General features: G+C 33.9%; 1 protein-coding gene across 3 annotated transcripts; it reads right to left on the bottom strand.

Moving 5' to 3' along the window:
• Window positions 1-361: 361 nt before the first annotated feature.
• LOC114164731 (ion channel CASTOR) lies at window positions 362-11,346 on the bottom strand. 3 transcript variants are annotated; one of them, XM_028049482.2, is made up of 12 exons: window positions 11,035-11,345; window positions 10,871-10,951; window positions 10,121-10,732; window positions 9,729-9,911; window positions 8,685-8,744; window positions 8,408-8,611; window positions 7,743-7,991; window positions 4,565-4,663; window positions 3,762-3,956; window positions 3,083-3,175; window positions 1,086-1,349; window positions 362-858 (listed from the first exon to the last, which is right to left on the bottom strand). In XM_028049482.2, the coding sequence occupies exons 1-12, from the start codon at window positions 11,320-11,322 to the stop codon at window positions 640-642; spliced, it is 2,547 nt and encodes an 848-aa protein (XP_027905283.2). In that variant the 5' UTR covers window positions 11,323-11,345; the 3' UTR covers window positions 362-639. The 3 variants fall into 3 exon arrangements, with proteins under 3 accessions (XP_027905283.2, XP_027905284.2, XP_085522567.1); XM_028049483.2 differs by having other exon boundaries at window positions 11,119-11,345; XM_085666441.1 differs by lacking the exon at window positions 3,083-3,175 and having other exon boundaries at window positions 11,035-11,346.
• Window positions 11,347-13,596: the final 2,250 nt, after the last annotated feature.

The raw sequence follows: 13,596 nt of genomic DNA, 5'->3' as shown, positions 1-13,596 counted from the left end.
CATCCTAAACTTTAATATGTTTTTGTACCCAACATAAATATATATCCTAACCCAACATGTCAAAGGTGTTTTAGGATGAGATTCAATTCCTTCACACTATTTTCGTTCACACTATTTTGATACATTTCAACTTAAAACTAACTATATTAAATTAAACATAGTATATTAATTTACTTTTAAAGATTAGAAACTAAAATATATCAAATTTAAAATAAACACAAATTTTAATTTTATATCTAAATTTAAAAACTAAAATCATATTAATTCTTCAAAAAATATCAAATAAAGCCATATTATTATGTAACAAAGACCGAAAGAACGGAAAATACGAAAATTCCGACATGGTCATGTGAAATTTAAGTACGAGAGGAATTGTGGTGGTGAAGGAATTAAAAGCCTCCATCCATTCAATTTTAGAAAGGAGATGAAACTCACTTGAATTCCTACATTTTAAAATCCCAATTTTAGTCTCTAATTTTCCAAAAAGTGATGAATTTTTAACTTTCTTCACTTCCTTTGACTCTAGTTTTCACAGAGAAGGACCAAGTGAACTTACAAAGTAGGAAATTAAAGAGGTGATTTTCTAAAGTCAGGACTAGATTAACTAATGCTTACAAATTTTCCCTTTCCACAAATGCCTCATTCCTTTTCTGTAATCACCACAAAAACATCCTTCAATGACCACTTCCGTCTGTCAGTTTTTGCTGGGGGATTAATGATTGCCCTCTCTGCATTTGCTAAACGGTAGCCAATCACAATCTCTCTTCTCTGTCGAGCTCGTAACATTATCTCATAGAAACTCAATTCTTCACCTTCACAAAGGTATAGATCTGCTGGCCTTATATGCATCTCATTTCCCTAATAGAATTCCAGAAAAGAAAACTCATTAAATTATGAAGCATGAAATAAAATTAAATGTTTTAATTCAGGTTAACTGCAAGGGATGTGAATTTATCAATTTGCTATAACATAGGAACTACATAATCTAACCAAAAACCAAACCTGGCAGACCTTTCAGTACTTTTGAAATAATGTACGCAAAACATGTAATATAATCTGTCCCTTAACTTTTATAAAATGTGTACCTCCTCCGCAAACAGCTCCTCCAATACATCATTTATCTGCCGATCTTCTGCGACCATAGCCAAAGCCATGCTGACAAGTTCATTTGATAAAACATAATCACTAATCCTTGACATAGATAGAAGATTTTTTGTCCTAGGATCCAAAATTTCACTTATTATAACAGTTTTATCAGAAGCCTGCTTCATTTCCCCAATCCATGAGCCTTTAGAGAAACTTCCTCCATGGGCTTGACTGGCCATAGCTACATAAGGAAGACGCCTAGCCTGAAATAAAACATCAAAAGCTTCAGAAATAATATAGCAAGAAAAGACAAGATTATTGAAACTCCCAAAACACAAGTCAAATATGTAAGCTTCAAAGGGAAATAGGATCAGTTAATAAGGATTACAACAATGAAAAAAACAATTTAAAGTTCATCCAGTAATTGATCCTAATATTCATGAGTGGAAGTCATGAAGATCATCCAATCGTGTTTACAAACAATACCGCATAGACGATGCAATTGGTGTTCTGTCACCCTCACAAAAATTACCGTAACCACAGATAACATATTGCAGGGTTAAAATTGATACCTGAATACAAATAAAATTTTAGAGAAAAAGTTCAAGACCATGTGATTTTAATTAATTGTTAAAATAATTGAATATAAAAACATGATTATGCTTCATCTAAAAGATGATAGTTTAACTCAATAAAAGAGCATGTAAAACATGTGTTTCATCGGACAAACAATACAACCCTCTAGAGTCTTATTTTACGTCTATCATGACAGAGAGATGTGCTCAAACGATAAGAACATAGATCTAAACTAACTTCATACTAAATGAAAACACATACATGTGTATTTTATGTTGTAAGGTACCTTTACTACCGTCTGCCAAAGAGATCTATTAGCTAAAGAACAAGACACGTAAGAAGATTTCTTGGACAAAGAGTTAAGAGTTGCATTTCTTCGACAAATCCCTTAACCAGGCATTGTCAACTCAACAAAAGAAATACTTTGTACAACACTGCAATTTAGACAAATCAAGAAAATGCATGTTGTCCAAGAACAAGAAAAAAGCATCCATTGTTGCATGGAGTGCAATAAATGCATCATCAATATCAAACTCCCGACAAGAGGAAGACATACAAAAAGAGCAAATGCTACTCAACGGCTGAAAAAGGTTTCACAATGGTTACTTTCTACAAAGCCTATATAAAGCAACTCAAGAACAAGAAAACAGTGAGAGATTATATTGCCTAGTAAAAAAACACTACTAAAAATTCTGAACCAACTCAAAGCATTAAAAACATTGTTCATGTTCAATTTAGCAAGCTAGAAAAGAGAGCATCAAACTTATATACCTCAACATACGATCAACCTCTCTAGTCTAGGGATTGATTAGAGGCTTGAGTTCAAGTGGTTTAGTTCCCTTCCTACTTTTCTTAGTCTTGATTTTTTTCAAAATAGGTATCAACTCCCTATGTTTCGGGTTGTATGGTTTTTTGTAGATAGTTTGCTTTGTTTCTTTTGAGCGTGGGTTTGGTTTGGTCTCCCCATGTCTTTGTCCTTTTTCTTTTCTTTTTTAATAATATGATTTATGTGATGGCAAATAATAAATAAACTCAAGAGTGTCAACTTGATGTCAACATTCATATGATGCTTAACATATGTTTTATAAAAAAAATCATATCATATTTTCTTATTTAATGTAATCAAATCATATCTTTAACAGTTACTATGTCAACTTAGTTGAGATTTAAATCAACATAGTGATGTTTTTGCATGCCTACTTTCATTAAAGAAAAAAGGTGTCACAGGCTATGAAGGGAAAGGTTCACTTAGGGAGATACAATACAACATCAATGAAACATGAACCCAACTACATAAGAGATTGACATCACTTCAACCCAAAACTTTAACCCAATGAATTTATGGTTCTTCATCCTTATATAGTGCTCTTACAAAGATATATCATATCAAAGCTTAAATTCTGTTACGATAGAAACTCACTTGTATGTCCCGAATTAAAAGTAGAGTGGCAAGAGACCTAGAGTCAGCTTGAATTGCTGAATCCTCTACTGATTCATCAGCCAAAATCAATATCTGTAAAGGCCAGAATTTCAACAACAATCAATTGAATTGAATACATTCTAAGTTTTGTAGGCAAATTTTAAATTATTCCCTGGAGTGAAAAATTGTATAGGCATTAAGCAGTAATTATGGAATTACTTTTCTTGATATAAAAAAAAAATACAAGAGTATTTAAAGAAAAACGAAATCCTAATAAAGGGAAAGTAATATCCTGAAATAATGGAAATAAATCTCCAAAAGTAAAGGTTATAAATCAGGAGCATATCTAGCAAATAAACTCTTAATCCCAATCCCTTCATTTTAAGGATTTCATACAAACAAATCTATACTTATATTCAATTCAATCAATCTATATTTATTACTGTACAGTAAATGTGTAATGTTGGCACCAACATTTCAACACCCATATTATACAGTTTAACTTTAACTCCCCAACTTGCTTCCAACTCCTCTATGTAATTGCGCAGCTATAGAAAGAAAAATCCAGTAAGATCCTGACCAGCATCAAATATGGCAGACCTTGTAAGTGTGATCCATCAAGAATGGAGATAATGTAGCAAAGACACTTGTAAAAGACAAACTAATAAATATCACTTACTGAATCAAATGATTCCAAAGGAAGGCTTTCCAAGTGGCGACGTATAACAGCATTCCCATCACGATTAACCAGAGATATATTTTCTAGTCGATTTATGTCAAGGCCACCATCAGTTAGCTTTTTTTCTCTTTCTTTTTCTGGAACATCATTGAACATCCAGAGTTCTGATCCATGTGCTAAAGATGCATCCAAAACCTAAACAAATAGAGAGAACTTGAACAGGCCCAAAAAAGTATTGATACCCACCACGAATAAACAGTTGCAGGGACACAGGAATTCCGTCACTCCCTCAAGAAATTGCTTGATATATCATATCAAGCGTAACTTTTTATCTGGCTCTTAAAATTAAAGGTTTTATATATTGCCTTAGAAGACGTTAATCAGAATTGAATATGTTGTATTTATGGTTTATAGGTGTTAGATATTGTTAAAATATCATTAGATAGTGTTAGTTACAATATTATGTATATTTGGGCTTAATCCATATTTTCCTGTATGATTCTTTATTACAAATACATTACCTATGTGTATGTTATGTGTATGTTATGTTCTACACAGGGGAATTAATCTTATGCCTAGTTTTTCACTATTTTCACCATAGGAAAAGTGTACCGAGTTTAGAGGAAACAAAATTTCCTCTAATTATGTGTATTTATTATAATAAATTATCATTCCCTTGTTCCGTGGTGTCATTCAAACACATGGGTTCAACATCTTATCCCTCTATTTCTCTATTTCATACACTATGGTAACTGAAGTAAAGAAAAAACGGGACCATAGCAACAAATTTCTTATACTATTACCATGATCATATCCTCCATATCACGCCTCCAACCACAGAAAAGAATTCTCTCTGGAGATTTTGGATAAACAAAGTCTTTGGGCAAGCTTCCCCTCCAAACCTGAAATCAAAGGGGCAAGAAACCATATCAGTCAATCTCTCTTCAAAAAATGGTCTTGACTTCCTTGGCTTTACTATTCTCAATGTGTAACAAAGATCACTGTTAGCACTTGATAAATAAGTTTAAAGCCCACAACAGAATGTTATCCGTTGAACAAAATTTAGTAGAATTCTTTTGAGCTGTAAATGTAGATTGTAAATTAAATGTAAACTATTTTAGTGTATCAAGTTTGAAATCCTTGGAACTTACGGATTCTATTTAGGAGACTGTCTAGGAAGTTATTTCTGACTATTATGAGATTACTTCTGATTATTAGGGGTGATTTGCTTCCTTCTATTTAGCCTTGAACCATTATATAAAAAAATGTGTAATCTCATTTTGAAATTATCATTGAGAATCATTCTATTTTTCTCTCTTTGAATTGTAATTTTTCTCATTGCATCAGAGCTCTACGTTTTTGCTTGAGCTCTAGCCTCTCCTTCCTTGTTTCATGTCCATCATTGTTGCAACTTCTCAAGAAAGCCTTCATTGGTGTTTCTCTTTCCCTGGACAGTCTTCATTGCTGCTGCAACACATTTATTGAGTGGTTGAACCAACATTTCTTTCACTCTTTATTCTGCAACTGTTCAGAACCTACGTCATATCAGGATCTGGATTGCAGACATGCATATCAAACAATTGAAATTCAATAGAGGATTCCAGCTATGTGCAGAAGATTGGTCAGATTCAAAGGTATTTAGGCCTTTTATAGGCTCAATGGAAAAAAACTATCTCACCTGGTCCCAAAACTGTGCACACACACCTCAAGGGCAAAGGAGAATTATATACCATTTAGGTGGGAAGAGAGTCATAGAATCAACTGCTAATTGGGAAAAGATTTAGGGATTCCAAACAAAATTACAGAAAGAACACAATTATTTTATTATAGGATCCTTTCTCCGTATCAGTATGACCCAAGAGAAGATGATGCACTTGCCTTGAAACTCTTCCAGAATACACTAACTCCTTCCATCTCTAATCAACCTCCTATTTGTTCAACTAGTTACAGAGCAATTAGTTATAACTACTCTGGTTGCTGTTAGTTACAATTGTATATCCTAGTTAGTTGTAACTACCCTAACTGTTCTGAGTTTGTTACAACTGTATCAATATCTTTACATATTTCTATTCTTCTATCTTCGCAAGTACACTTACTAATGCCTGGGTCATTGTATGAAAATGATAAAGAAAGAAAGTGGGGAAGTGAAAAGGATAACAGAAGATAGTGGATATATATGAAGGAAGAACAGAAGTATAGATATAAGAAATTGTGCACTGCGCTCTATTGATTATCATTTCAGTCTCTCTAAAATACATCAATCGTGCTTTATTTCTAGACAACTAGCCAACCACAATAAAATCTAACTAACCAACCAATAAGCATTTTTTTCCTATTCAAATTTATATAATACCTCTTCCCCAAAATAGTTCACCTGCAATCCCTCAAGAACTCTTTCCAAAAAATACTCACAAAAACAGGCTCGTCGTGAGTCTGAATTTAGTTGTCCCTAAAACTACTTCTAAGGCCTTGTCAAAAAGGGAATGAAGGGATAAAATGAGAGAGGGGATGAATGCCTTGGAAAAGAGTAATACGTGGGAAATTGTTGACAAACCCAAAAGAGAAGAACATTGCTCATTGCAAATGGATTTTAAGTACAAGGCAAATGGATCCCTTGAAAGATACAAAGCAAGGTTTGTCGCCAAAAGGTTACACCCAAGGTCAAGGGATTGATTGTTAAGAAACATTCACCTCTGCTAACAAAATGGACACTGTTAAAACTTGTCATACTTGGCTACATTTTTGTTGTAAACCTCTTCAATAATAATGTTAAGAATGCATATCTTTATGGCAGCCAAGATTGAAAATCTGAGTTTTCCACAAGGATTTTGAAGAGATGTAAATAAATAACAAAGTGTCCAGGCTTAGAGAAAGCTCTTTATGGCAGGTTTGAAAAGGTCATGAAGGAGTTTAGGACCGCATCCTAACAAAAGGTTACACCCAATGTTATGAGATTGATTATTAAGAAACATTCTCCTCTGGCAGCAAAATGAACACTAAGAATTTTGTTATGCTTGGCTACATTTTAGTGGGAAACATCTTCAATGTTAACAATGCACATCTCCGTTGTAGCCTAGATGAGAAAAATCCAAGTTTTCCACAAGGTTTTTGAACAGACAAATAAATAACAAAGTTGGCAGGCTTTGGAAAGCTCTTTATGGCAGGCTTGAAAAGGTCAAGAAGGAGTTTAGGAACAAAAAAAGCAGGCTAACAAAAGGTTACACCAAAGGTTATGGGATTGATTATTAAGAAATATTCTCCTCCACTAGCAAAATGAACACTGCAAGAATTTTGTTATATTTGGCTACATTTTAGTTGAAAACCTCTTCAATGTTAAGAATGCATATCTCTATGGCAGCCTAGATGAAAAAATCTGAGTATTCCACAAGGTTTTGAATAGACAAATAAATAACAAAGTGTGCAGACCCTGGAAAGTTATTTATATGAGGTTTGCAAAAGTCATAGTGGAGTTTAGGACCAAACAAAGCCACAGAGACCACACTCTCTTTATCAATCATAGAGTGATTTCCATGATCTAATTACCATCCTAGGAATGAAAGGCGTGTATTCTTTAGCTCAATGGGGGTCTTGAGCTGTAAATGTAGATATTGTAAATTAATTGAAAATATCGTAGTGTACCATCAGGGTAGAATCAAAGGAGATTATCATCAGGGAAACTCGTTTTAATTATTAGAATATATTTCTAATTATTACAGGTGATTTATTTCCTTTATGTAGCTTGTACCATGCTATAAATACCGGTGTAATATCAGTTTGAAATTATCAAAGAAAATCATTCTATTCTCTCTTCAGATTCTGTGATTTTTCATAAGATTCATTACAGCTTCTAACATGCCAACTAGCTCAAATAAACTTCACTTTTTATCATTTGACCATGTATTTGTCATGACCAAACCACGGAAAAAACATCAATAGAGAAAGAGAGAACTGAGAAACATCAAATTATGTGAGACAAAGCACCGTAGGCAAAGATGCCGGGGCATAGGTATCATCATCCTCTGCAATAACCAGAATCTCATCACCTTCTTGTAGAACATAGGAGTCATCTGGATTCAAAATAATTTTACCACCATATGATGCAACTTTGATTCCACAAGGAATTGCAGCAGGAAAGCTGATTAATACATCCTCGAATTGCATGCCTTCCAACTGTGGCCATCTTTTGATGTAGAATTCACAATTTTCAAATCCTAGTATGTCTTCCCAAATCTGCCAAAGATAGCTCATCATTTTTTTTAGAAAAATCTTAACAAAAGGATGAGGGTATCAATATCTCATCTTCAACTGCATTGCAATTGCAAAAAGAAAATAAAGCAGAACAAGGCCAACACAATAAAACTCCCCAGTCACTCTACAAATCTGAAAGAAAAAAAAGGTAGCACAGACAAAACACCAAACGGAGGCAATAAGGCAAATCCTATCTTACAAAAAATGGAAAGATAGGAAGGAAGATCACCCAAAAAATACTAGTAATACACCATACAAACAAACAAACAAACAATCATGTAGTTATTCTTGTTAAGAATTAAGTAACTCGAAACCAATAATTGAGGTTTTTCTTGCACTGGATTAAGATTGTGAATTATGCAACTTGAAAACACCATGAAATGGTAGTAGATGATGACCTGTGCGAGTCCAGGCTGCCGAGCACATTGAATCATCAAGCGACCAATGACATCATGAGCTACAACAGTTTCAACAAGATCACCACCCACAAGTTTAACAAGGACCTCATTGTCTAGATCACTCAATTCAACCACGATGTGCCCTCGTAATCCTTCTTTTACTCCAGTCAGACTTAAGACCGTTCTCAATGCACGGGCATCACTCTGTACCAAGAAAATGTAAGTTAATGGTCACCCACCCTTATTAAACTTGGAGCAAATCATTACTCAATCAGACCTGATCAGCATTCCCATCTTCAGCGAGGACTATTATAGCACGTGCTTTTGAAACAGAAACCTGCATATGACATGGTTTTAGCAAGCAAATATACAAATTAAAACAGGCCAACATCTTCCACAAAAAATGAACATTTATGCAATAATATACTGTATCAAGTGAAGAAAAATACCACAAGATTAAAACAAAAAGGCTAGTGGCAGTAAGTAGTATTTTGTATAAGAAGTTATCAACAGGTTGTGCAGCATAATAATTAATGGTAAAAGTGTAGAAATTAATGGAAAGAAAAGGAGAAATTTTATTAAATACGCTCCTCCTACTCAGGTCTCTCCCACCTAGAACTAATCGACAAACTTAGAATTTACTTATATTTGCTTCCTCTATCTATGTCGTACCTCTGCTATTGTAGTTGAAAAGCTAATAACTAACTATAACAACTTCTCTAAATTTTTTACTAACAAGGCCAAACAGAGGCCTACCCAATTGGCCCTTTTGATTATTCTTATTTCTTCTGATCTGACATAGTTTCCTAATAAGAGAACACTGCTTGCTAAGAACTGGCATCTTCCAAATTGCAATCTGCATGAGTTCTTACAGCAGCAGAAACAGATTTCGCTAAACACTGATAGCAAGTTTTGGTAACTATTATTGAACCAATTAAAGCGACCAACTTAATCAGTTCAGTCCATCTGATCCCTAAAAGCAAACTAACCAAACTGATAAACACATCAATCATGTTACAATTTTCATTCTCTTCGGTTTTCTATTCATCATGGCTCAGGGCTATATTGAAATTTTACGAAAACAAATAAAACTAGAAAGACGAACATTCCTTGAAGACTGCCTCCCTTAAACAAAGACAAGCATTCCTAGTCCTGGTAATTAATGGAAGAACAGAACAGGAATGACTGAAATACAGAATATGCCACCGTCAGTGCTCTTGAAAATCCTTTAAAATATATGTTAACATTAGAATTCATTATTATTATTATACCAGACATAAAAGAAAATCACAATTCCAAAAGGATAAAGTAGATCCTACACCTTTTTCAGATCAGCCAGAATCAGAGGGCTGCCACTTCTGCATATGACAGATGTTCCTTTGAAACCAAACTCCATTTTTGCAATGTCAAGCTCCATTTCTTCCTTGTCTCGCTCAGCCATCACTACAACAGTTCCTCCACCCAGGCTCTCATTGGCTATGGCGAGCTGATTTAGTAATGAACCCTGCACATCCAATCACATTATTTGAGGTCAAGACACGTGAGTATTTGAAAACAAGTCAACCAAACAGGTAAATCACTTGGCCAAACAACAATAAATTGATATATGTTTGAATTGTTTATAATGAATTATTCATTAGTTCGTTGAGAATTTTATAAGGATGGTTACAAGACAAGACAAACCAATAACAGATGGTAACACCAGAAGCTTACCAATTTATCACTCCAACCAAGAATTAAAGTATGATTTTGCTCAACCACCTCGCTTTTTCCTTTCCTCAGCGAGTCAAATTTCTCAGATATTGCGTCGGACACAAGTCCAAGCATCATTGCAAATATAAGCATCCCCCCAAAGCTAATGGAAATCGCAACTAACCTTGGACCAATACCTTGGGAGCTGGCATGATTGCCAGAATCAGCAACGTAGGTCCAAGATAACCAGAGGCAATGTGCTAAATCCTCGGTAGTTACCCCAAAAAGGGCCAACCCTCCAAGTAAAATTAGCAACAGCGTTGCCACCAACAACACGAGGGGTTTGGCATACGGGTAAACCGATAAAAAGACATCAACTCGATATGCTATTTGCTTGTTTACAGAAACTCTTTCGGGTATATTGTCAGAAAATATTGATTTCGACACATAGTCTATGTACTTGAAAATGATGAGAGGGATAAAAAGAAGTGTGAAGGAGAAAAAGAGAGCTAGATTTCTTTTGAAATTTTCGCTTAACCCAGGATTCGCGTCTTTAGATGTGGAACTTGTCACGTTCAAGGGGTCCAATCGGTGGCACGCGTGTAATCTGAGATTAAGGCCGAGAATATCACCCTACAAAGAAAAGTTTAGTTTGGTTCAGTTGTTAAGGATGAAGGTTGCATTAGAGGTGGTGTGGAGATATTGAAGAGCAGAATAGAACTAATCTGATTTGAGATGAAAGAGAGAGCGTATAAATAGAAGTTGCCTTGCCTGCAACTTAGTGAGTTGGCTTTCTAGATGCGCATTACGGAGCAGTAGCAGCAGCAGCAAAAAGAAAACAATAGTCAACGTCTGCACCCACACGGACATAAAACAAGAAACGGTGAGAGGAGAGAGACAGAGAGACAGAGCGACAAGAACAATCTAGTACCTACCACGAGAGCAAACTGGAAGCGAGATTGCGAAAGGAATATAAAGTTATTCTTGGCAGATGACTTAGCATTTTCAGTGTTGGAAACCTGAGGTTTGTCGTTCGTGAGAGTGGAAGTCCGGGGGAATTTAACTCTACGGCGATGACGGATGCCAGTGAGGGTAGGAGGGGTGCAAGGCTTTGAGTTTGAATAGAACCGATGGCCGTACTGTGAAGAAGAGGAGCGCAAGAAGGATGGCGACGGGAAGAACCAATCTCTGCCTGAGCCAGATGTCTCTGATTCCAGGGACATGTTCAGAAATATAGACTTTCAATAAGTTAGAGAATCTAAATACTAAATAGTGGTAACAGGATTTTCTTTTCGATAAATGGAAGATGTATACCGCGACTCCGACGTGTCACACAGCTGTCCTACGTTTTAATATGTCAACTCATTAAATTTAAAATTTTAAAACTTTTTACTTTTATGTTTGGCTTAAAAAAAATATTTTATTTCTTTTTTTTTAAATATGTACCTAATCTTCAAAATTTTGATCTCAAAAAGAATTAACACTTTAAAGTTTATGAATTTTGATCCCGAACTTTAATAAACTTTAGTCTTAAATTTTGATAAAAAAATATCTTAAGTTTAATCTTTTAGTAAAGAGTTAGGAGATGTGTGTTCGTTAAGAGGACATACTTTCATTAAGCGAAAATTAAATTTGAGTTTGATATAAAGTTTGAAACGAGGACTTACTAAGTGAGTCTAATTTTGTTGGATGAATAAATATGTATTTTATTTTCAGTGTTCATTTCGTTGGATAGGACGTGTAGTCGTTGAGTGAGTAATAGTTCATAAGAATTCATTGAACGAGTAACTCAACTAGAGTCTAGAATTTTTATATCATGAATTTTGCTTATATTTTTTCTAAAGAAGAAGGTTTGTTTTGGTTGCAAGTCAATATGAATTTTATTATTATTATATAATTTCTTTTGAATTTATGCATGTTGAAAATTGTCATTTGCTTACCCTTCTTCTTTGGTGCTTTTGTTTGTATTTCTCTTTTGCAATAATCGTTATAATTGCATGAGCATATGAGTCTATTATAGGTGAGAGTGAGGCTAGACCATAAGACTCATGGTTAATATGGAAGTCCATAATGTTATGTCTGATATATTTGAACTTTGTATATTGCGTAGAATTGTCCTTCTATTTAACACTAGTTATGTAAATGATGGGTGCCAGTGAGGGTATGAGGCGTGTAAGGCTTTGAGCTTGAATAGAATCGATGGTTGTACTATGAAGAAAAGGAGCGCAAGAACGATGGCAAAAGGAAGAACCAATCTTTGTTCGAGGCAATTACATTGTTTGTCATCCATACATTTCAATCATTCATCCAAAGTTTAAGTAAATTCTCAAATTAACATATCGGGTCACATTAAGGGCTACTTGTGAAGTCCTCATCATTTTCAACCTTGTCATGCCAACATGTTATAAAATGCTTTTCTTAATAAATATGTGATTCCTGATCTTTCATTATGAATAGAGATACTAAGAGCGGTGTCAATTCTTGTTAGATTTACTTTAAAAAAAAATCAAAGAATCTAAATCATTATATTTTCTAATGTTAGCAATGGACAGTGGTCAACTAAGAACATTTTCTTCTTAAGACATTTTACTTTTTGTCATCATGTGGGAATTAGAACTAATTCCTGTTTATCTACTTTTATCTATGTGAGGTGGAAAAGCAAACATTAGTATTCAGCTATAAGGATTATTCTGTACACTACAGGAAGTTCTAATTTTTTTTTTTTATTATTGGGAATTTTATGTATGAGTTTTTATAGCGCTAAAGAACCAACATTAAATTTTGAATCATTAACTGAATAATCATATTCTTTGGCACTGGAAATAATCTTCTATATAAGATTTCTTATTGTTTTTGTCATCAAATCACCAATTATACCCTTACATGCATGTTTACTTGATACCTATAAAGAAGCACTTTTAGCCAGGATATTATTAAAAATTGAAGCATGTGAATTGGTTCGAATTAATATGAAATTATTATCTCACACTCATTCTATATTTTGTCTCTAGTTAATGTTATTAGGTTTCATTCAAATAATCTATGCAACTTCAACGTCTATTGGTCAACCAAATAGTTATTTTTCAAGTAGTCTTTCAAAAAAATTACATAACTTTGATTTCTTATTTTAAGTGAGGGATGAAAATACATAGAAACGAAGACAATCATCATGAGACTCAAAAGTAAAAAAAATATTTTTTTATTATTTTGTATATTTATCACTTTGTTTGATTTTTGAAAAAGAAAATTAAATATCTACTTTTATTTTACATAATTAATTAAGGACCCATATTATGGGATGCTAATATTATATATCTTTCAAATTATTCTTGTTGTCCCATCATGATTCCGATTGCAACACTTCCTGATATATTATTCATTACTTTTGGTCATATTGGTTTTCTCATTCCTTATCTTGGACATATTGAATTTTTTCATAAAGTTCAAAATAAAACCAACACAAATGCAGTGCATTTGTAATAAATAATAAAGAGCGG

Source organism: Vigna unguiculata, chromosome 9, assembly GCF_037176805.1.
Source record: "Vigna unguiculata cultivar grain cowpea cultivar isolate G323 ecotype 2 chromosome 9, ASM3717680v1, whole genome shotgun sequence".
Lineage (NCBI taxonomy): Eukaryota > Viridiplantae > Streptophyta > Magnoliopsida > Fabales > Fabaceae > Vigna > Vigna unguiculata.
Note: the sequence above shows the minus strand (reverse complement) of the source record. Positions and strands in the feature narration are given on the sequence as shown.